Source organism: Podarcis vaucheri, assembly GCF_965113315.1.
Source record: "Podarcis vaucheri genome assembly, chromosome: 1".
In the NCBI taxonomy this organism is placed as follows: Eukaryota; Metazoa; Chordata; class Lepidosauria; order Squamata; family Lacertidae; genus Podarcis; species Podarcis vaucheri.
Window position 1 is genome coordinate 46,091,221 of NC_138759.1, and position 20,361 is coordinate 46,111,581.

A 20,361-nucleotide genomic window follows, 5' to 3' on the forward strand; every position below is an offset into this window, starting at 1 on the left:
CAGGTATGCAGGCGCTGCTACGTTAAGGTCGCTGTTAAAGGGCCGGAAAGGAATTTCCCTGCATTGGCAGGTTTCGCCTTTCCCGTAGCAAAACGTCACAACTTTGGTGGTATCAGGCCTTGGGCGGAATCCTTTAGTCCATCTTCTTCTTTGCGGCAGCGATACCAGGGTTCCCCGTTAAAGGGGTTTCTGAAGGGAGGCTTTGACCGTACGCTGAAAGGTCGTCATTGCTGTCCCCTGTGGCGGCGGTTTAACGGGGGCGGCTATCTCTGCTTGAACATATGTTCTCCAGAGCCGGCCCATCCCCGCCACACACACTGGATAACCCTGATGCTCCCTAGGTCCCCGGCTGGGGACTGGGGAGGGAAAACGCCCAATGCCTGAGCCAAGGTCTACCCACATTTGAAATTTAATAAAGTTGTGGCCAATTTAATCCCATAGCACGTTGTCTTGAGTCGTTATTCCACATGATGGGGGGACCGCTCGGGATCTGGGGACTCCGCCTGTCCACGCAAAGTGCCAATTAGGTGGGTTCATACTAAAACAAGAACCAAATCAAAATCCCCCCTATCCCTAAATAATACACACGTTACAGCTAAGTTATTTTACTTAATTACCTATCAAGATTGTGAATTCTGGAACTTAGACATTTCAGGCAACAAATACTATTCACATCACAGTACAATCTTAAACATGTTTACTCAGAAACAAGTTCCACTTAATAATAATACCGTATTTTTCGGACTATTGGACGCACCGGTCCATAGGACGCACCTAGATGTGGGGGGGGAATAAAGGCAAAAAAAAAATTATCCCCCCCCCGCCAGGCGCGGGGCTGGGGCGGGGAAGCCCGAGCTTCCCCCTCCCCCAGAACGGGACCCAGAGCCATGCCGAAGCTGCGCGCAGCTTTGGCATCGCTCTGGGAGCTTGTGGGACTGGGGGAGGAGGAAGCCTTCCGCCAGCCTCCAAACCATGTCGGGAGACAGCGGGATGGCGCGCTGCGCCTCTCCCGCTGTCCCCCGAGTTTGCAGGGCTGGCGAAGGGGAGGAGCAGGCTTCTTCCTCCGCCAGCCTTCTAGACAAGTCGGGGTACAGCGGCAAAGGCGCGCTGCGCCTCTCCCGCTGTCCCCCGAGTTTGCGGGGCTGGCGACGGGGAGGAGCAGGCTTCTCCCCCCGCCAGTCTTCTAGACAAGTCGGGGGACAGCGGCAAAAGCGCGCTGCGCCTCTCCCGCTGTCCCCCGAGTTTGCGGGGCTGGCGACGGGGAGGAGCAGGCTTCTCTCCCCGCCAGTCTTCTAGACAAGTCGGGGGACAGCGGCAAAGGCGCGCTGCGCCTCTCCCGCTGTCCCCCGAGTTTGCAGGGCTGGCGACGGGGAGGAGCAGGCTTCTCCCCCCGCCAGTCTTCTAGACAAGTCGGGGGACAGCGGCAAAGGCGCGCTGCGCCTCTCCCGCTGTCCCCCGAGTTTGCGGGGCTGGCGACGGGGAGGAGCAGTCTTCTCCCCCCGCCAGCCTTCTAGACAAGTCGGGGGACAGCGGGAAGGGCGCGCTGCGCCTCTCCCGCTGTCCCCCGAGCTTGTGGGGCTGGCGGTGGGGCTCTCCTGAAGCCTGGAGGCTCCCCCCCAGCCTCCAGATCAGGTCGGGGAATAGCGGGATGGCGGAGCGCCGCCATCCCGCTTTTCCCCGACCTGATCTGGAGGTTGTGGGGATGGTGGGGGGGAGAAGCAGGCTTGCTTCTCCCTCCCCCAGCCTCCAGATCAGGTCGGGGAATAGCGGGATGGCGGAGCGCCGCCATCCCGCTTTTCCCCGACCTGATCTGGAGGTTGTGGGGATGGTGGGGGGGAGAAGCAGGCTTGCTTCTCCCCCCCCCCAGGCTCCAGATCAGGTCGGGGAATAGCGGGATGGCGGAGCGCCGCCATCCCGCTTTTCCCCGACCTGATCTGGAGGTTGTGGGGATGGTGGGGGGGAGAAGCAGGCTTGCTTCTCCCTCCCCCAGCCTCCAGATCAGGTCGGGGAATAGCGGGATGGCGGAGCGCCGCTATCCCGCTTTTCCCCGACCTGATCTGGAGGTTGTGGGGATGGTGGGGGGGAGAAGCAGGCTTGCTTCTCCCCCCCCCAGCCTCCAGATCAGGTCGGGGAATAGCGGGATGGCGGAGCGCCGCCATCCCGCTTTTCCCCGACCTGATCTGGAGGTTGTGGGGATGGTGGGGGGGGGAGAAGCAGGCTTGCTTCTCCCTCCCCCAGCCTCCAGATCAGGTCGGGGAATAGCGCGATGGCGGAGCGCCACCATCCCGCTTTTCCCCGACCTGATCTGGAGGTTGTGGGGATGGTGGGGGGGAGAAGCAGGCTTGCTTCTCCCCCCGCCAGCCTCCAGATCAGGTCGGGGAATAGCGGGGTGGCGGCTCTGTGCCTCCCCGCTGTCCCCAGCTTTTGGGTGCAGGCTGCTGCCCGCAAGCCTTGCGAGCCCGCGGGACATCCCGCCCGGCTTGCAAGACTTGGGATAGCTTCCTGAAGCCTGGAGAGCGAGAGGGGTCGGTGCGCACGGACCCCTCTCGCTCTCCAGGCTTCAGCAAAAGCCTGCATTCGCACCATAGGACGCACACACATTTCCCCTTCATTTTTGGAGGGGAAAAAGTGCGTCCTATAGTGCGAAAAATACGGTACTTCCTTTCTCATTGGGCTAAACCAGCTTATTGGTGACTAATTTTTTACTGAACTTCTGAGTGAACATGCATAGGATTGCCCTGTTAAACATTCTTTCTGCTTATACAGACCTTTGGATTGGACTTAAAGGACAAGAGCACTTTTTCATTTGGTGGGAGTCCAGCTATGTCAAAGCGAATAGTGAAAAGTTGTTCATCTTGGCAGACATCCTCATCGAAGACACCCAGCTCCAGCATGTTCTGATAGGAGAGAAAAGACCTATAAATAAATGCTAAAAGAACTGTACAGCTTTTCTACAGTTCTGTATACCCCAGACCGAAAAGGAAAACATTTTACAATGGCATGGAATTCCATGCAAGAAGAGGCCAAACATGTTCAATTTAGAAAAGAGTTGGATAATTGGGAATATAAATTAGGCATGGGGTACATTTACCTTCAATTCCCTGCCCTTTCAAAAATAGGCATGTATTCCATCAACAGCATCATTGCTTCTGTGGTCTTTGGACCTTGGGAAACTGCTGACCCACACCTTCCCCACTTGACCTATGGCATATCTAAGGACTGTTCTAAATGAGGTGGCAATCATGTAAGGTGGAATCTCCCTATGTAGTGACTCATCCCATTCATATGCAACAGTCTTGCACTAATGATGTACGATGAAGTTGTGTAGACATTTCATGCATGTAGCCAGTGCGTGGGATGAAGATTTTAAATGTTAAACCAACTGTGTGCATAACCTGAATAAGTACTTTTGGGATCTTCTTTAGGGCCACTGGCAGAGGAAGAGGAGTGCGGGGGGAGTGCACTGCCCCCGCAGCATGATCCCAGTGGGGTGCCATCATGGCTGCCACCCCGCCTGCGCTGGGCGCCACACCCCCAGGACATGCGCCATGCCCCTGCGGCGGCGCGCCATGCCCCCAGGACGCATGCGAGCCCCGCCCCTGCCTGCTCTCCGACCCCCAGTGCCGGAGCATGAAGCTCCACCACTGTTTAGGGCTACTGTCAAATTTAAATCAGTCCTGGAAGCAAATTCAAATATTTATGTGAGCCTATGTGCATGAGCGACTGCTCATCTGAAATCATCCATGCATCCAAATTTCCCTGCACATGGAAAACTCACACATTAGGGAGAAGACTGATGATTCTTTCAAAGAAGCAATCATTCACATACAATAGGATTTGTAAAGGACTGTATGCATATATTAGAATCGGCGCAAAGCCACAACAGGCATAGCAACACCAACTGCCCTATTGTGCAAGTTGTGTCATGACACTAACATTGGAACTCTACTGCTCAGTTCTGTGAGCTGGTGATCTTCTACAAATCAAGGCACGTTTCAAATTCACAAGAAATCACTTTCAGTGAGATTATGATATACCAACAAGGAGTGACCATCAGTTTCTGACCTTCACTTTGCTCTGGACCATGAAATGGAAAGTTTCGTTCCAGACTGGGTCTTTAGAATTTTGAACAGTCTTTGTCTGGAACCTTTCAGAAGAAGCCGTTGGCAGCCATAGGGTCAAATAGCAATCAGTATGGCTTACTGTTGGGAGAGAAAGTAGCACTTTAACTGTGTGATAGCTGATATAATACAGTGGTACCTCAGGTTACGTATTTAATTCGCTCCGGAGGTCCATTCTTAACCTGAAACTGTTCTTAACTTGAAGCACCACTTTAGCTAATGGGGCCTCCTGCTGCTGCCGCACCACTGGAGCACGATTTCTGTTCTCATCCTGAAGCAAAGTTCTTAACCCAAGGTACTATTTCTGGGTTAGCGGAGTCTGTAACCTGAAATGTATGTAACGTGAAGTGTATGTAACCCGAGGTACCACTGTATACCTTGCAACTATTTTTTAAATATACAGTGGTGCCTCGCAAGACAAAATTAATTCGTTCCGCAAGTTTTTTCTTCTTGCGAGTTTTTCGTCTTGCGAAGCACGGTTTCCCATAGGAATGCATTGAAAATCAATTAATGCGTTCCTATGGAAACTGCTTGCCAGGCTGGCGGTGCGGAGAAGGGCTTTTCTCCTCACCGCAAGCCTTCAGGACAGGTACGGGAACAGAGGGGAAGGGGCACAGTGCTTCTCCTCTGTTCCCGGGGCTTGCGGTGGGAGGAGGGTTTTTCCTCCCCACCGCCAACATTCAGAACGGCATTCTGAATGTTGGCAGTGGGAAGGAAAACCCTCCTCCCACCGCAAGTCTTCAGGGCAGCCTTCTGAAGGCTGGCGATGGGGCGGAAAGACCTCCTCCTGCCGCCAGCCTTCAGAGCAGCCTTCCAAAGGCTGGCGGTGGGGCAGAGAGCCCTCCTCCCGCCGCCAGGCTTCGGAGCATCCTTCTGAAGGCTGGCAGCGGGAGGAGGTCTTTCCGCCCCACCGCCAGGCTTTGGAGCAGGCTTCCGAAGGCTGGCGGCGGGAGGAGGTCTCTCCGCCCCACCGCCAGCCTTCGGAGGAGGTCCGAGGACAGTGGGGAAGACGCGCTGCGCTTCCCCGCTGTCCCGGAGATTTCCCTATGGGCTTTTGTCTTGCGAAGCAAGCCCATAGGGAAATTCGTTTTGCGAAGCGCCTCCAAAACGGAAAACCCTTTCGTCTAGCGGGTTTTCCGTCTTGCGAGGCGTTTGTCTTGCGGGGTACCACTGTATATATATCACTCATATATATATATATCACTTTGTGCATTGGGCTGATATCTGTACAGAATTAATTCATACCCAATGTTGGCAAATATCCTTTCAAAAAATTCTCTGTTTGAACACGGGTCGGGATTCTGTGGCCTTCCAGATGTCACTGTATTACAACTCCTTTTTATAGGTTTTTTTATTTATACTTTTCAAATTTATACATTTTATTTATTTTACAATTCATTTAACATTTCAAAATTTGACTTCCTTCCCTTTCTTTCTGCGATTCCTTAAATTTATTTTTTTATATCTTCTGCAGATCCAAATTCATTTAACTTGCTCATTTAATTATCTACTGTAAATATATACTCTTATAAAACTGCAGGTTATTACAATATGTAATCCTGCTAATGTTTTTATCTGTTTACAATTTATCTGCAAATATTCAATAAACCATTTCCATTCTTTTATAAAAAGTTTGTTATTTTGATTTCTTATTCTTCAAGTAGGTTCCACCATTTCTACATAGTCCATAGGTTTTTGTATCCATTCTTTGTTTACAGGGACTTCTGCTTCTTTCCATGTATTACACCTCCTATTATCCCTGATTATTTAAAGTGCAACATGCAGATTTAGTTAATCAGAATTTGTAGAAAATTCACAACATCATATTAAGTGAAATGTCCAGTATCAATATTCCAACACAGGGATGAGGAACCAGTGGCTGTTGGAAAGTTGTTGGACTCCAGTTCCCATCAGCCCCAGCCAGCATGGCCATGGGTCAGGGTAATTGCCTTTTCCTTTTCAGTACAGTGGTGCCTCGCAAGACGAAATTAATTCGTTCCGCAAGTCTCTTCGTCTTGCGAGTTTTTCGTCTTGCGATGCACGGTTTCCGATAGGAATGCATTGAAAATCAATTAATGCGTTCCTAGGGAAACCGCCTTCAGACCAGGTCCGGGGACAGTCTGTCCCCGGACCTCTTCTGAAGGCTGGGGGGGGGACAAGGGCTTTTCTTCCCACCCCCAGCATTTTAAAAAACCCCGGGACAGCGGAGGACTTCTCCGCTGTCTGGGCGATCTTAAAATGCTGGCGGGCGGCATTTTAAAATCGCCCCGGGACAGCGGAGGACTTCTCCGCTGTCCGGGGCGATTTAAAAGCCCCTGGGAAGGCAGGCAGGGGGGACAAAGACTTTCGCCCCTGCCCGCCTTCAGAAGGTGTTCCCGCCCCGCCGCCCGGCTTCGGAGCAGCGTTCCGAAGCCCGGCGGCGGCGGGAGGAGGCGTTCCCACCCCACCGCCCGGCTTCGGAGGAGGTCCGAGGACAGTGGGGAACGTTCCGAAGCCCGGCGGCGGCGGGAGGAGGCGTTCCCACCCCACCGCCCGGCTTCGGAGGAGGTCCGAGGACAGTGGGGAAGACGCGCTGAGCTTCCCCGCTGTCCCGGATATTTCCCTATGGGCTGTCGTCTTGCGAAGCAAGCCCATAGGGAAATTCGTCTTGCGAAGCGCCTCCAAAACGGAAAACCCTTTCGTCTAGCGGGTTTTCCGTCTTGCGAGGCGTTCGTCTTGCGAGGTACCACTGTACAGTGGTACCTCTGGTTAAGAACTTAATTGGTTCCAGAGGTCCGTTCTTAACCTGAAACTGAAGTACCACTTTAGCTAATGGGGCCTCCTGCTGCCGCCGCATGATTTCTGTTCTCATCCTGAAGCAAAGTTCTAAACCCGAGGTACTATTCCTGAGTTAGTGGAGTCTGTAACCTGAAGTGTCTGTAACCTGAGGTACCACTGTAAAAGACTGGCCTGTGAAAGCCTTACTGGGCACCATAGTCTCATTGCATTCCAGCCCACCACAAAGGAATAGGAAAGCTACTTACGGGTATCTGCTCGCCGGAGATTCTTTGCTCTGATCACTCTTACACTAAGCAGACAACAAGGTGATGTTTCTACCTGCATGCAAATCGTGTACAAAAGTCAACATGAAAATGTGGATTGAAAGCAGGGAATCAAAGTGATGAGGAAAGAAGAACTGAGCAGGCGAAAACCATAGACGACTATTAAAGTGTGCTTAATGGCTATTGGGGGAAGCATACAACTGCCCCATCTCTGGCTAATTTTAGAATTCAATGGTATAAACATTAATGGTCTCATCCAATGTATTCTGAGAGCAGGTATGTACACCAATGCAAGGAAGTGGGGCATTGGATGTGAGTTATCTTGAACAGTGAATGGTTTGGGCATAGTTTTGTCTACAGTTCTGGGGGTGAATCATAGAGTCGAAGGGACCCTCGAAGTCATCCAGGCCAATCCTCTCAATATTGGATCTCCTCCAGCTTCTAGCCATGTCCCCAGTCTGTTCCACTGCTGGACAGCTTTTACTGTTAAGAAGCCTCTTGTAATGTTAAGCTGAAATTGACTTTCTTGCAATACCTGACAGATCTTTCTAGTCCTGCCCTGGAGCAATAGAAGACAAATCTCACTCCACCTACTTAGTGGTTGACACCTTTTCAGATATTTGAAGGCAGCTATTGCACACAACATGGTTCCCTTCCGATGTTGTTGGACTATAATTCCCATCATTCATTGGCCATGTTGGGTGTTTGAATCCAAGAACAGCTGGAGATCATGATGCAACCTACCCCTGAGCTAGGCTGTAGAAATCTCACCCCTAGGAGACGAGAGCCCTGCTCATGAGAGCAAATTTTCCTATACAACTGGGGATTACATGTAAGTAATTTTCTTCCCCTAGATTGTAATGCACAGAATAATAATAATAATAATAATAATAATAATAATTTATTATTTATACCCCGCCCATCTGGCTGGGCCTCCCCAGCCACTCTGGGCGGCTTCCATAAAAACCAAAAATACAGTAAAATATCACACGTTAAAAACTTCCCTAAAGAGGGCTGCCTTAAGATGTCTTCTGAATGTCAGGTAGTTGTTTATCGCTTTGACATCTGCTGGAAGGGCGTTCCACAGGGCGGGCGCCACTACCGAGAAGGCCCTCTGCCTGGTTCCCTGTAGCTTTGCTTCTCACAATGAGGGAACCGCCAGAAGGCCCTCGGTGCTGGACCTCAGTGTCCGGGTAGAATGATGGGGGTGGAGACGCTCCTTCTGGTATACTGGACCGAGGCCGTTTAGGGCTTTAAAGGTCAGCACCAACACCTTGAATTGTGCTGGGAAATGTACTGGGAGCCAATGTAGGTCTTTCAAGACCGGTGTTATATGGTCTCGGCGGCCGCTCCCAGTCACCAGTCTAGCTGCCGCATTCTGGATTAGTTGTAGTTTCCGAGTCACCTTCAAAGGTAGCCCCACGTAGAGTGCATTGCAGTAGTCCAAGCGGGAGATAACCAGAGCATGCACCACTCTGGCGAGACAGTCCGCAGGCAGATAGGGTCTCAGCCTACGTACCAGATGGAGCTGGTAAACAGCTGCCCTGGACACAGATTTGACCTGTGCCTCTATGGACAGCTGTGAGTCCAAAATGACTCCCAGGCTGCGCACCTGGTCCTTCAGGGGCACAGTTACCCCATTCAGGACCAGGGAATCCTCCACACCTGCCCTCCTCCTGTCCCCCCAAAACAGTACTTCTGTCTTGTCAGGATTCAACCTCAATCTGTTAGCCGCCATCCATCCTCTAACCGCCTCCAGACACTCACGCAGGACCTTCACCGCCTTCACTGGTTCTGATTTAAAAGAGAGGTAGAGCTGGGTATCATCCGCATACTGATGAACACCCAGCCCAAACCTCCTGATGATCTCTCCCAGCGGCTGCATGTAGATGTTGAAAAGCATGGGGGAGAGGACAGAGCCCTGAGGCACCCCACAAGTGAGAGCCCAGGGGTCTGAACACTCATCCCCCGCCACCACTTTCTGAACACGGCCCAGGAGGAAGGAGCGGAACCACCGTATAACAGTGCCCCCAGCTCCCAGCCCCTCAAGACGGTCCAGAAGGATGCTATGGTCGATGGTATCAAACACCGCTGAGAGATCCAGGAGAACTAGGAAACAGCTCTCACCTTTGTCCCTAGCCCGCCGGAGATCATCAACCAGTGCGACCAAGGCAGTTTCAGTCCCATGATGAGGCCTGAATCCCGTCTGGAAGGGATCCAAATGGTCCGCTTCTTCCAGGCGTGCCTGGAGTTGCTCGGCAACCACTCGCTCAATCACCTTGCCCAGGAATGGAAGATTTGAGACTGGGCGATAGTTGGCCATCGTGGCCGCATCTAAAGATGTTTTTTTAAGAAGCGGTTTAATAACCGCCTCTTTCAGCAGGTCTGGGAAGGCTCCCTCACGGAGGGAAGCATTCACCACCCCACGAAGCCCATCGCCCAGTCCTTCCCGGCTAGCTTTTATAAGCCAGGATGGGCAAGGATCCAGGAGACAGGTGGTTGGTTTCACTCGTCCAAGCAGCCTGTCCACATCCTCGGAGGTAACAGATTGGAATTGATCCCACGCAATTTGACTAGACAGGACTCTAGCACTCTCCTGCCCCAGCCCTGCTCCCACGGTGGAGTCTACTTCTTCCCGAATCTGAGCGATTTTATCTGCAAAAAACTTTGCAAAATCATTGCAGGAGATCATGTGGCCCATACTGGGCCCCGATGTTGCAGGTGGTTCCGCTAAATTATGAACCACCTGAAAAAGTGGTTCTCCTGCTGCTGTTTTCTGCAGATGCAATAGAGGCGGTGAAGAAATTCTTCTTCGCCATCGCTATCGCCACTTGGTAGGCTCGACGTTGAGCTCTAACCTGTGTCCGGTCAGATTCGGAATAAGTTATCCGCCACCGGCGCTCTAGCCATCTCAACGATTGTTTCATTGCCCTCAGATCAATGGAAAACCACGGGGCTGTCCGGCCTTTACTAGTGCGGAATAGGATTGAAGTGCCCGTAGTCTGAGGGCTTACCCACACTTACATTTTGCCCCATGCTTTTCTGGCACAGGTCTGTGCTGTAAAGCTCTTTTCTTTGCCCCAGAGCACTTATTGCAAAAACCCACACAACAAATGGCAATTTGGGTTTTCTGTGGATTACTTTGATTCAGCACTAAAAAGAGCTCTCAAATAGGGAGCTTTAAAGCATGGACTGTGCCTGGGAAGCCTCCAGGAAAGGTAAGGGTGGATAAGCTCCAAGTCCCTGCTAAGAAGAAAGTGTATCCACTTGTTGCACTTAGGAACGACTAGTGCCTCAATTATGAAATAATTATAAAATTGCTAGCATTTAGAGTAAGACGCAGGAGTGGCAAGTGCAAATAAAAGTGTAATTTTACTCAACAGATCTTTGCTATTTGTTCCCATCGGCATAATTCAAAATAACGTTTTTGAAACATCTTTGACCAGGGCAAGCGCAACAACAAATAGTCCTTGGTTTGAAATTGTTGCCACTACGTTTCACTCATATATTTTCATCAATTAGGGTTGCCGTGTGTCCGTTTTTTCCTGGACATGTCCTCTTTTTCAGGGCTAAAATTTCTGTCCAGGTGGATTTTTTAAATTTGGCAGAATAGCCAGGGTTTTTTTTGTTTTTTAACTTAAAGAGAAAGGCAGCACCCAAATTAAACATGGCCCCTTTCCCTCTTCCTCAACTAACTGTCCCACACAAGCACTCCCTTGTGACAAGGACGCTACATGCATCTGAACATCATGCCAGGCAGCCCACTCATGGCTGCTGCGGGGAGCCGATCTGAGTCTGTGAGGTAGCAACGTTAGCACCGGCCCCCTTTAGCGCGAGGGCCTCCTTGAACTTTGAAGCAAACAGACACTGGGGATCCGGCCCTCCTCTGTTCATCAGAGCAAAGGGAGCTCACTCTTGTTCTTCCTCCTCACTCCTCACCCCCCTCTTCCTCCCAGACCTCCCTTTTACTGTTACCGTGAGTAACAGTACAGCACTGTTTGGCACGCATGCTAATCCTCTTGTGCGCGCCCCCTGCCTCGCCAGGTTCCATCTCCACCTCAGGGAAGAGCACCATGTGGAGCCACACTCTCTCACCCCGCCCCATTCCATCTTTCCTCAACTGCACACAGCACTCGACGATGTGGGACAAACCCGCCACTGCTTTAGGATGTTTCAGAGACAAAGGGGCTCTTAAATATGCAGGATCCCATTTCATCAAGTACCCGCCTGCCTGCCCGCCTGCCTCTCTGGAGGATCGTGGAGGGCCTGGCCAGGGAGTTTCGGTGCTGACCCTCCTCTCTTGCGTTGCAGCTGAGGGCTTGCGACAGGAAAGAGAAGCCTCACGAATGTTGCTGCTCTGCGATGGCCTCCCAAGACAAGAGAAGGGGCGGCAGCTAGCAGGTTCACATGCCCCAATGTGTAAACACATGGGTGGTACTACTACTACTACTACTACTACTACTACTACTAATATATTATTCATACCCTGCCCATCTGACTGAGTTTCCCCAGCCACTCTGGGCGGCTTCCAATCGAGTGTTAAAAACAATACAGCATTAAATAATGAAAACTTCCCTAAACAGGGCTGCCTTCACAGGATTCTTTTTTTTTTCTTTTGCAGGAGTGCTTTAAATGTATGTTGTGTATGTAGTCTTTCTCCTCCCCACTCTTCTAAAATGTTCTAGAAAACAGCCTCTGAATTTTTCTTCTTTTTGATGTCATCTAGAAAAAAGATCTCAAAGCTAGAATGGTCTACACAGAGGAGATCCTGCTTCTGGCATCCTAGGCTCAGACCATTTAGCAGTTTAAATGCCACACTCAAAGCCAATACTTTACGTATTTTCTATCCACGGGGGGGGGGGGGGGCCCATTCCCCACTATCCTAATTTATTTATGATTTGTATCCCACCCTTTCACACACAATGCCTAGACTGCTAATGACTTTAAAGATAACAAAATCACAGAATCAAATGTTTGGAAGGGACCACGAGGGTCATCTACTCCAACCCGCTGCCAATACAGTAATCTTTTTGCCCATCAAAGGGCTCAAACCCACAAACCTGAGATTAAGAGTCTCGTGTCCTCCTGATTGAGCTGAGCAGCTGCCCCACTATTCAAAGAAAATACAATAAAAACTAAAAAGAACAAAGACAAAAGAACCAAAATAAAAACAAGCATCTTCACTGTGAAATACCTTGCGACTTAAAGCATGAATTGGTTGAACAATCATTTTCTGTCCCCCAAGGAATATTGTAAACTGTAATTTGGGGGGCAGGGAAAGACTCATGGAACAGAATCCTCAGCCATAAGAAGAGCCCTGCTGAATCAGACCAAAGACCAGCATCCCATAATGAAACATGCCTATAGAACACCATGCAGGAGAATGTGAGCACAACAAGTTTCTCCTGCTGTCATTCCCTAGTTAATTGGTACAAAACCAATGTCATTTTGTAGTGCGTATATGCTAACAAACAACAACAGATGCACCACAATTTTATAATGAAAGACCTCTTTGGAGGTCTTTAAGCAGAGGCTTGACAACCATATGTCAGGAGTGCTCTGATGGTGTTTCCTGCTTGGCAGGGGGTTGGACTCGATGGCCCTTGTGGTCTCTTCCAACTCTATGATTCTATGATTCTATTCTATGAAAAGAACATACACAATCTGCTTTTTGCTCCGCCTATCTGAACCGGAATACCCATGACACTTACCAGATGTGATAAACTTCCACATGCTTCCATTATTGTTTTCCGTGCAAGTTTGTGCAGGCTAAATGTTCTCGATGGAGCCAAGGATAAGACTGTAAATATTCACACACATTTTTCAGGCTTTAAACTGGCAGAGGTGGATAAACGCCTGTTTCAAAAGTGATTCAGAGCCACACACCCTCTCGTTTCAGAAACAAAAAAATATTCCCTCCCACCTCCGTTGTTACGCGGAACAAGAGTCAGCGTGAAGTGTCTTTAAATGTGCTAGAGCTGGTGCAATGAAGTTGCTAAGAACAGGTGTTCCTTTTCCTTCTAAACTACGCTATTGCATCTCCCTCCACCCTCCAGTTTTCTTTTGAAATACAATATGCATGTGTTTTCCTAACACAGATTTGGATCAGAAATGAATGTCCTCTCTCCCGGGTTAAACTGGCTGAAACTATGTCCTCAAGAGCTGTCCTTTTTATTTAATTATATTTGTTTATTATTGCATGTCTCTTATATGCCACCTTTCCTCCAAGAAACTCAAGGTGGCTCTCTCCATCTCCATATCACCCTTACAACCCTGTGAGGTAAGTTAGACTGAGAGTTGGCAAGTGGTTCAAGGCTCCCCAGTGAACTTCATGGTGGAGTGAGGATTTGAACCCTAGATCCTATTCTAACTCTCTAACCACTATGCCATACTGGCTCTGAGCAGCAGGGTCTGGAAGGATGAACATTGTTAGTCACGTAAAAAGGTAAAGGTAAAGGGACCTCTGACCATTAGGTCCAGTCGCAGATGACTCTGGGGTTGCGGCGCTCATCTCGCTTCATTGGCCGAGGGAGCCAGCTTCCAGCTTTTGGGTCATGTGGCCAGCATGACTAAGCCGCTTCTGGCGAACAAGAACAGCGCATGGAAACGCCATTTACCTTCCCGCTGGAGCGGTACCTATTTATCTACTTGCACTTTGACATGCTTTTGAACTACTAGGTTGGCAGGAGCAGGGACTGAGCAACGGGAGCTCACCCCGTTACGGGGATTCGAACCGCTGACCTTCTGATCGGCAAGTCCTAGGCTCTGTGATTTTACCCACAGCGCCACCCGATGCTATAAATGCACACCTCCCCAGGCTCTATGCATGGATCTCCCTTGCTGGATGGTCATCTTTCCATGTCAAAGTATCTGTATGCATGTGCCAGGCAGGAGGAAGGAATCTCTTAATTCCAGTCTTATAATAATAATTTATTATTTATACCCTTCCCATTCGGCTGGGTTTCCCCAGCCATTCTGGGTGGCTCCCAACAGAATATTAAAAACACAACAAAACAGCAAACATTAAAAACTTCTCTAAACAGGGTTGCCTTCAGATGTCTTCTAAAAGTCAGATAGTTGTTTATTTCCCTATAGCCTCCCTCCCCATCCCCATCAATTGCCTGGGGTCAGTTTGGGCCACCCTGTCTGGCAACAGAGGGGTGACTCAGCGGACCCCACCGCAACATGTCCTCTCCTTCAGGGAGAACATGCTATGTAATTAACTGAAACACACCTACGTCCTGGCTGACTAGGAGCTACTAAAGTGAGGAGGACATAAGAACAAATAGGTGTACATTTGGAGAGTGGGCAGTTGGCAAATTCTACATGAAACTAGAGAAGTAGGGTTTGTTAATCATTCAGATCACAAGGCCAAAGAACTGAGTGTGTGGAAGATGATGTACCAATCTGAGTTTGACTTCTGCATGCACAATAACTTCAAAATTAGAAGAATCACCTGCTTCAGATTCATCTGATAATACCTGTATAACAGGTTTTGGGCACCTCAAATACCACAATAGAGACATAGTGTGTTCTCTAGACATGCAAGCAATTGCAATTACAGCTTACTTTTAAAAGCTAATTTGAAAAGAGTGGTTATAACAAAGTCATCCCGGGTCACAGGAATTGGAAAGGAGAGTTTAGACACATGATGGAGAAGGCAGAGATGGCTCACAATCTGTTTTGCCTTCAGCCTTTTGAGTAATATCACAGCAAAATTATCTATGTGTGGAAGTGCATCACAGGTTGATGTGACTTTGAAACATAATACCTGGTTAAAATCACATCACTTGTTTTGTTCTCACTTGTGCCTGAGCCACAGTACCAGTAGGCATACCTGGAGATTTCTAAAATCAGACTTGGCACAACTTCTTTTTACCTTAATTGTTGTTTTACATAACTGCTGTGTTTGCTTGTAGTTTTGACTCAAGGTGCTTCTGTTTATTCATTCTGATCCCCCCCCCCCATCAGCTGGACAATGCTGTATCAGAGTGTTTTGTCACACTTTCCACTGTATTTCCCAACTGATTTCCTTTATTTCAAAAAGGCAAATATTAGGGGGAATTGAATTTGCTGCACAAGACCTCCCCGTAAACTTTAATTGTACAACCTAAGTTTACCAGTATGTGATTGACTCCCACCCATAGGAGCCAACTTATAATGAAGCAAAGGACAATAGTTGTTGTTTAGTTGTGTCCGACTCTTTGTGACCCCATGGACCAGAGCACGCCAGGCACTCCCGTCTTCCACTGCCTCCCGCAGTTTGGTCAAACTCATGTTCGTAACTTCGAGAACACTGTCCAACCATCTCATCCTCTATTGTCCCCTTCTCCTTGTGCCCTCCATCTTTCCCAACATCAGGGTCTTTTCCAGGGAGTCTTCTCTTCTCATGAGGTGGCCAAAGTATTGGAGTCTCAGCTTCACGATCTGTCCTTCCAGTGAGCACTCAGGGCTGATTTCCTTAAGAATGGATAGGTTTGATCTTCTTGCAGTCCATGGGACTCTCAAGAGTCTCCTCCAGCACCATAATTCAAAAGCATCAATTCTTCGGCGATCAGCCTTCTTTATGGTCCAGCTCTCACTTCCATACATCACCATGGCTTTAACTATACGGACCTTTGTTGGCAAGGTGATGTCTCTGCTTTTTAAGATGCTGTCTAGGTTTGTCATTGCTTTTCTCCCAAGAAGCCGGCGTCTTTTAATTTCGTGACAGCTGTCACCGTTTGCAGTGATCATGGAGCCCAGGAAAGTAAAATAATAATAATAATAATAATAATAATAATTTATTATTTATACCCCGCCCATCTGGCTGGGTTTCCCCAGCCACTCTGGGCGGCTTCCAAAAGAATATTAAAATACTATGATACATCAAACATTAAAAGCTTCCCTAAACAGGGCTGCCTTCAGATGTCTTCTAAAACTCTGGTAGTTGTTGTTCTCTTTGACATCTGGTGGGAGGGCGTTCCACAGGCCGGGTGCCACTACGAAGAAGGCCCTCTGCCTGGTTCCCTGTAACTTGGCTTCTCGCAGTGAGGGAACCACCAGAAGGCCCTCGGTGCTGGACCTCAGTGTCCGGGTAGAACGATGGAGGTGGAGACGCTCCTTCAGGTATACTGGACCGAGGCCATTTAGGGCTTTAAAGGTCAGCACCAACACTTTGAATTGTGCTCGGAAACGTACTGGGAGCCAATGTAGGTCTTTCAAGACCGGTGTTATATGGTCTCGGCGGCTGTTCCCAGTCACCAGTCTGGCTGCTGCATTCTGGATTAGTTGTAGTTTCCGGGTCACCTTCAAAGGTAGCCCCACGTAGAGCGCATTGCAGTAGTCCAAGCGGGAGATAACCAATAAAATCTCTCACTGCCTCCATTTCTTCCCCTTCTATTTGCCAGTAGGTGATGGGCCCAGTGGCCATGATCTTCGTTTTTTTGATGTTGAGCTTCAGACCATATTTTGCACTCTCCTCTTTCACCCTCATTAAAAGGTTCTTTAATTCCTCCTCACTTTCTGCCATCAAGGTTGTGTCATCTGCATATCTGAGGTTGTTGATGTTTCTTCCAGCAATCTTAATTCTAGCTTGGGATTCATCCAGCCCAGCCTTTCGCATGATGAATTCTGCATATAAGTTAAATAAGCAGGGAGACAATATACAGCCTTGTCGTACTCCTTTCCCAATTTTGAACCAATCAGTTGTTCCATATCCAGTTCTAACTGTAGCTTCTTGTCCCACATAGAGATTTCTCAGGAGACAGATGAGGTGATCAGGCACTCCCATTTTTTTAAGAACTTGCCATAGTTTGCTGTGGTCGACACAGTCAAAGGCTTTTGCATAGTCAATGAAGCAGAAGTATATGTCTTTCTGGAACTCTCTAGCTTTCTCCATAATCCAGCGCATGTTTGCAATTTGGTCTCTGGTTCCTCTGCCCCTTCGAAATCCAGCTTGTACAATAGTAGGAGTACAATAGTAGGAGAGGCTTATCCCCCCCCCTTTCCGTTCCGTTCCAACATACCAACTTAGATGTTAATCCTTCTTCCACTCAGACTTTTTTTTGGCATCTCAGTGGCTGGCTTAATTGGCAGAGTAATAATAAATAATAATAATAATAAATTTTATTTATATCCCGCCCTCCCCAGCTGAGCCGGGCTCAGGGTGGCTAACAACAATCAAATAAACAATCAAATAATCATACATTCTAAAAATATTTCATTATAAAAATTAGTTAAAATCAAATTGATGGCAACCGATTAAGCAAAATTCTGTGCAGGTTGCCAGAGGAGGGAGTCAGGCTGCGCCCTGACCAAAGGCCTGGCGGAACAACTCTGTCTTGCAGGCCCTGCGGAAAGATGTCAGGTCCCGCAGGGCCCTAGTCTCTTGTGACAGAGCATTCCACCAGGTTGGAGCCGCAGCCGAGAAGGCCCTGGCTCTAGTTGAGGCCAGCCTAACCTCTCTGAGGCCTGGGACCTTGAGGATGTTATTATTTGCAGACCGTAGGTTTCTCTGTGGGGCATACCAGGAGAGGCGGTCCCGTAGGTACGAGGGTCCTAGGCCGTATAGGGCTTTAAAGGTTAAAACCAGCACCTTAAACCTGATCCTGTACTCCACCGGGAGCCAGTGCAGCTGGTATAGTACTGGATGAATGTGATCTCGCAGCGAAGACCCCATAAGGAGTCTCGCCGCGGCATTCTGCACCCGCTGGAGTTTCTGGGTCAGTCTCAAGGGCAGCCCCACGTAGAGCGAGTTACAATAATCCAGTCTGGAGGTGACCGTCGCATGGATCACAGTGGCTAGGTCAGGGCGAGAGAGATAAGGGGCCAACTGCTTAGCTTGGCGGAGATGGAAAAATGCCACCTTTGTTATAGCTGTAATTTGCGCCTCCATAGAGAGGGAGGTATCGAAGATTACACCCAAACTCTTAACGGACGGTGCTGGCACTAATTGCACCCCCGCAAGAGATGGGAGTTGCCCCCTCGATCCCATATCGTCCCGCCCCAGCCAGAGGACCTCTGTCTTCGAAGGATTTAACTTCAACCGGCTCCCACGTAACCATCCAGCCACAGCTTCCAGACATCTGGTCAGTGTGTCTGGGGCCGAGTTAGGATGGCCATCCATCAACAGATAGAGTTGGGTGTCATCAGCATACTGATGGCAACCCAGCCCAAAACTCCGGACAAGCTGGGAGAGGGGGCGCATAAAGATGTTAAAAAGCATTGGGGAGAGAATCGCACCCTGAGGTACTCCACACACCAAGGAGTGACGTGATGACAATTCCCCCCCAAGCACCACCCTCTGTCCCCGATCAGAGAGAAACGAGCACAGCCATTGAAGGACTGTGCCCTGGATCCCCACGTCGGCAAGGCGGTGGTCCAGGAGTTCGTGATCGACCATGTCAAAGGCTGCTGACAGATCTAGAAGAATCAGCAGCCCCGACCCGCCTCGATCCAGCTGCCTGCGGAGATCATCTGTTAGGGCGACCAGAGCCGTCTCGGTCCCATGACCAGCACGGAAGCCGGACTGGAATGGATCCAAAGCAGATGTTTCATCCAGGAACCTACCAAGCTGTTCAGCAACCGCTCTCTCAATCACCTTACCCAGGAATGGAAGATTCGAGACCGGGCGGTAATTGGATAGATCTAAGGGATCTAGTGATGTTTTCTTTAAGAGCGGACGCACCACCGCCTCCTTCAGTTCCCCTGGGAATATCCCGGTGCCAAGGGACAAATTGATGATATCCCCCAGGGGGGCCCGCACCTCGTCTGGACACACTCTAATCAGCCATGACGGGCACGGGTCAAGAGGACAGGTGGTGGGCTTTCCAGCTTGGAGGAATCTGTCCACATCGGCTGGAGATATCCAGTCAAAGTGGTCCAATACTGGACCCGAGGACAGTCGAGGGGCCTCCAGTTCCTTTATTGTATCCAAATTGGCAGGGAGGTCATGGCGGAGCAACAGGACCTTCTCTGCAAAGAAGCTCGCAAATGCCTCACAGCTGTATGTCAGATTGTTATTTAAATTTGGCTGTCCTTCAAGGGACGTTAAAGACCGAATTATACTAAATAATTGCGCCGGGCGAGAGCTAGCGGATGCAATGGAGGCCGAGAAGTAAGACTTCTTAGCGGCCTTCACTGCCATCTCATAGGTTTTCATAAAAACCCTATAAGATGTTCTTGAGGCTCCGTCACGGGCACCCCGCCATACTCGCTCTAGCCGTCTGAGGTCCCGCTTCATTTTCCGAAGGTCCTCGGTAAACCAGGGAGCCCGGTTTCTGCGGGGTCGCAGAGGGCGCTTAGGTGCGATCTCATCGATGGCTGCCAGGAGCTGGGTATTCCAGCCCTCAACAAGCTCAGTCAATGAGTCGCCAGGGGGAGAAAGGTCCCGCAAGGCTTGACGGAATCTATCAGGGTCCATCAGCCTCTGCGGGCGAGCCCAAATCGGCTCGCCACCTAAGCAGGGTGGGGGTGGAAAGTCAATCCTGGCTTTCAGAGCGTAGTGATCAGACCATGGCACCTTCATCGAAGGAGACATGATCACATCTATACCGGCGCCAAAGATCAAATCCAGCGTGTGGCCTGCTTGATGTGTGGGGCCCGAAACAAACTGGGAGAGCCCTAGTGTCGCCATGGAAGACACCAGGTCCAGAGCCTGTGAGGAGGGAGTGGCATCAGCGTGGAAGTTGAAGTCTCCCAATACCAATAGGTTAGGGAACTCCAAGGCCCAGCCGGCCACCGCCTCCAGCAGGCCTGACAGGGTGGCTGCTGGTGCGCTAGGTGGCCGGTACACCAGCCAGACAGCCAAGCTCTCCTCGGAGCCCCACACTAGGCCAACACATTCAATGCCGGGGATCGATGGCGATGGTAGAGCCCTGAAAGAACAATCTTCCCAGATTAATACTGCCACCCCTCCCCCCCGGCCCACAGTCCGTGACTGGTGGAGGACGGAGAAACCTGGGGGCGCCATCTCTCGTAAGGTAACAGTTACCCCTTTGCGCACCCAGGTCTCCGTCACACAAGCCAGGTCAACCCCCTGCGAGGTAAAGAAATCTCGCAGGGTAGCGGTTTTGTTGCCTATAGACCTGGCATTGCACAACACCAGTGACGGAGGTGAGTAATCCTTTCTCACCCTACCCTCGTCCCTCGGGATGGGGCGCAGATTGGAAGGGGTACGAGCATATCCGTATCTCGATCCCCTTCGCCTATAACATCTG

At 49.9% G+C, this 20,361-nt stretch overlaps 1 protein-coding gene across 5 annotated transcripts in view; it reads right to left on the minus strand.

Annotated features, from left to right (window-relative positions):
- The window catches only part of LOC309541732 (cytosolic phospholipase A2 epsilon-like), a gene marked incomplete at its 5' end in the record, with an annotated part of 44,060 nt that extends 31,022 nt beyond the window's left edge, over positions 1-13,038 (minus strand). For 2 of the 5 annotated variants that reach the window (XM_082239933.1, XM_082239934.1), the window contains 4 exons: positions 2,769-2,897; positions 4,066-4,202; positions 7,145-7,217; positions 12,874-13,038. In XM_082239933.1, the coding sequence (XP_082096059.1) occupies positions 2,769-2,897; positions 4,066-4,202; positions 7,145-7,217; positions 12,874-12,903 (369 nt within the window). Of the gene's footprint in view, positions 1-2,768; positions 2,898-4,065; positions 4,203-7,144; positions 7,224-12,821 lie in introns of those variants that run through there. The other 3 variants (XM_082239936.1, XM_082239935.1, XM_082239937.1) reach the window with 3 other exon arrangements.
- Between the last annotated feature and the right edge of the window lie 7,323 nt (positions 13,039-20,361).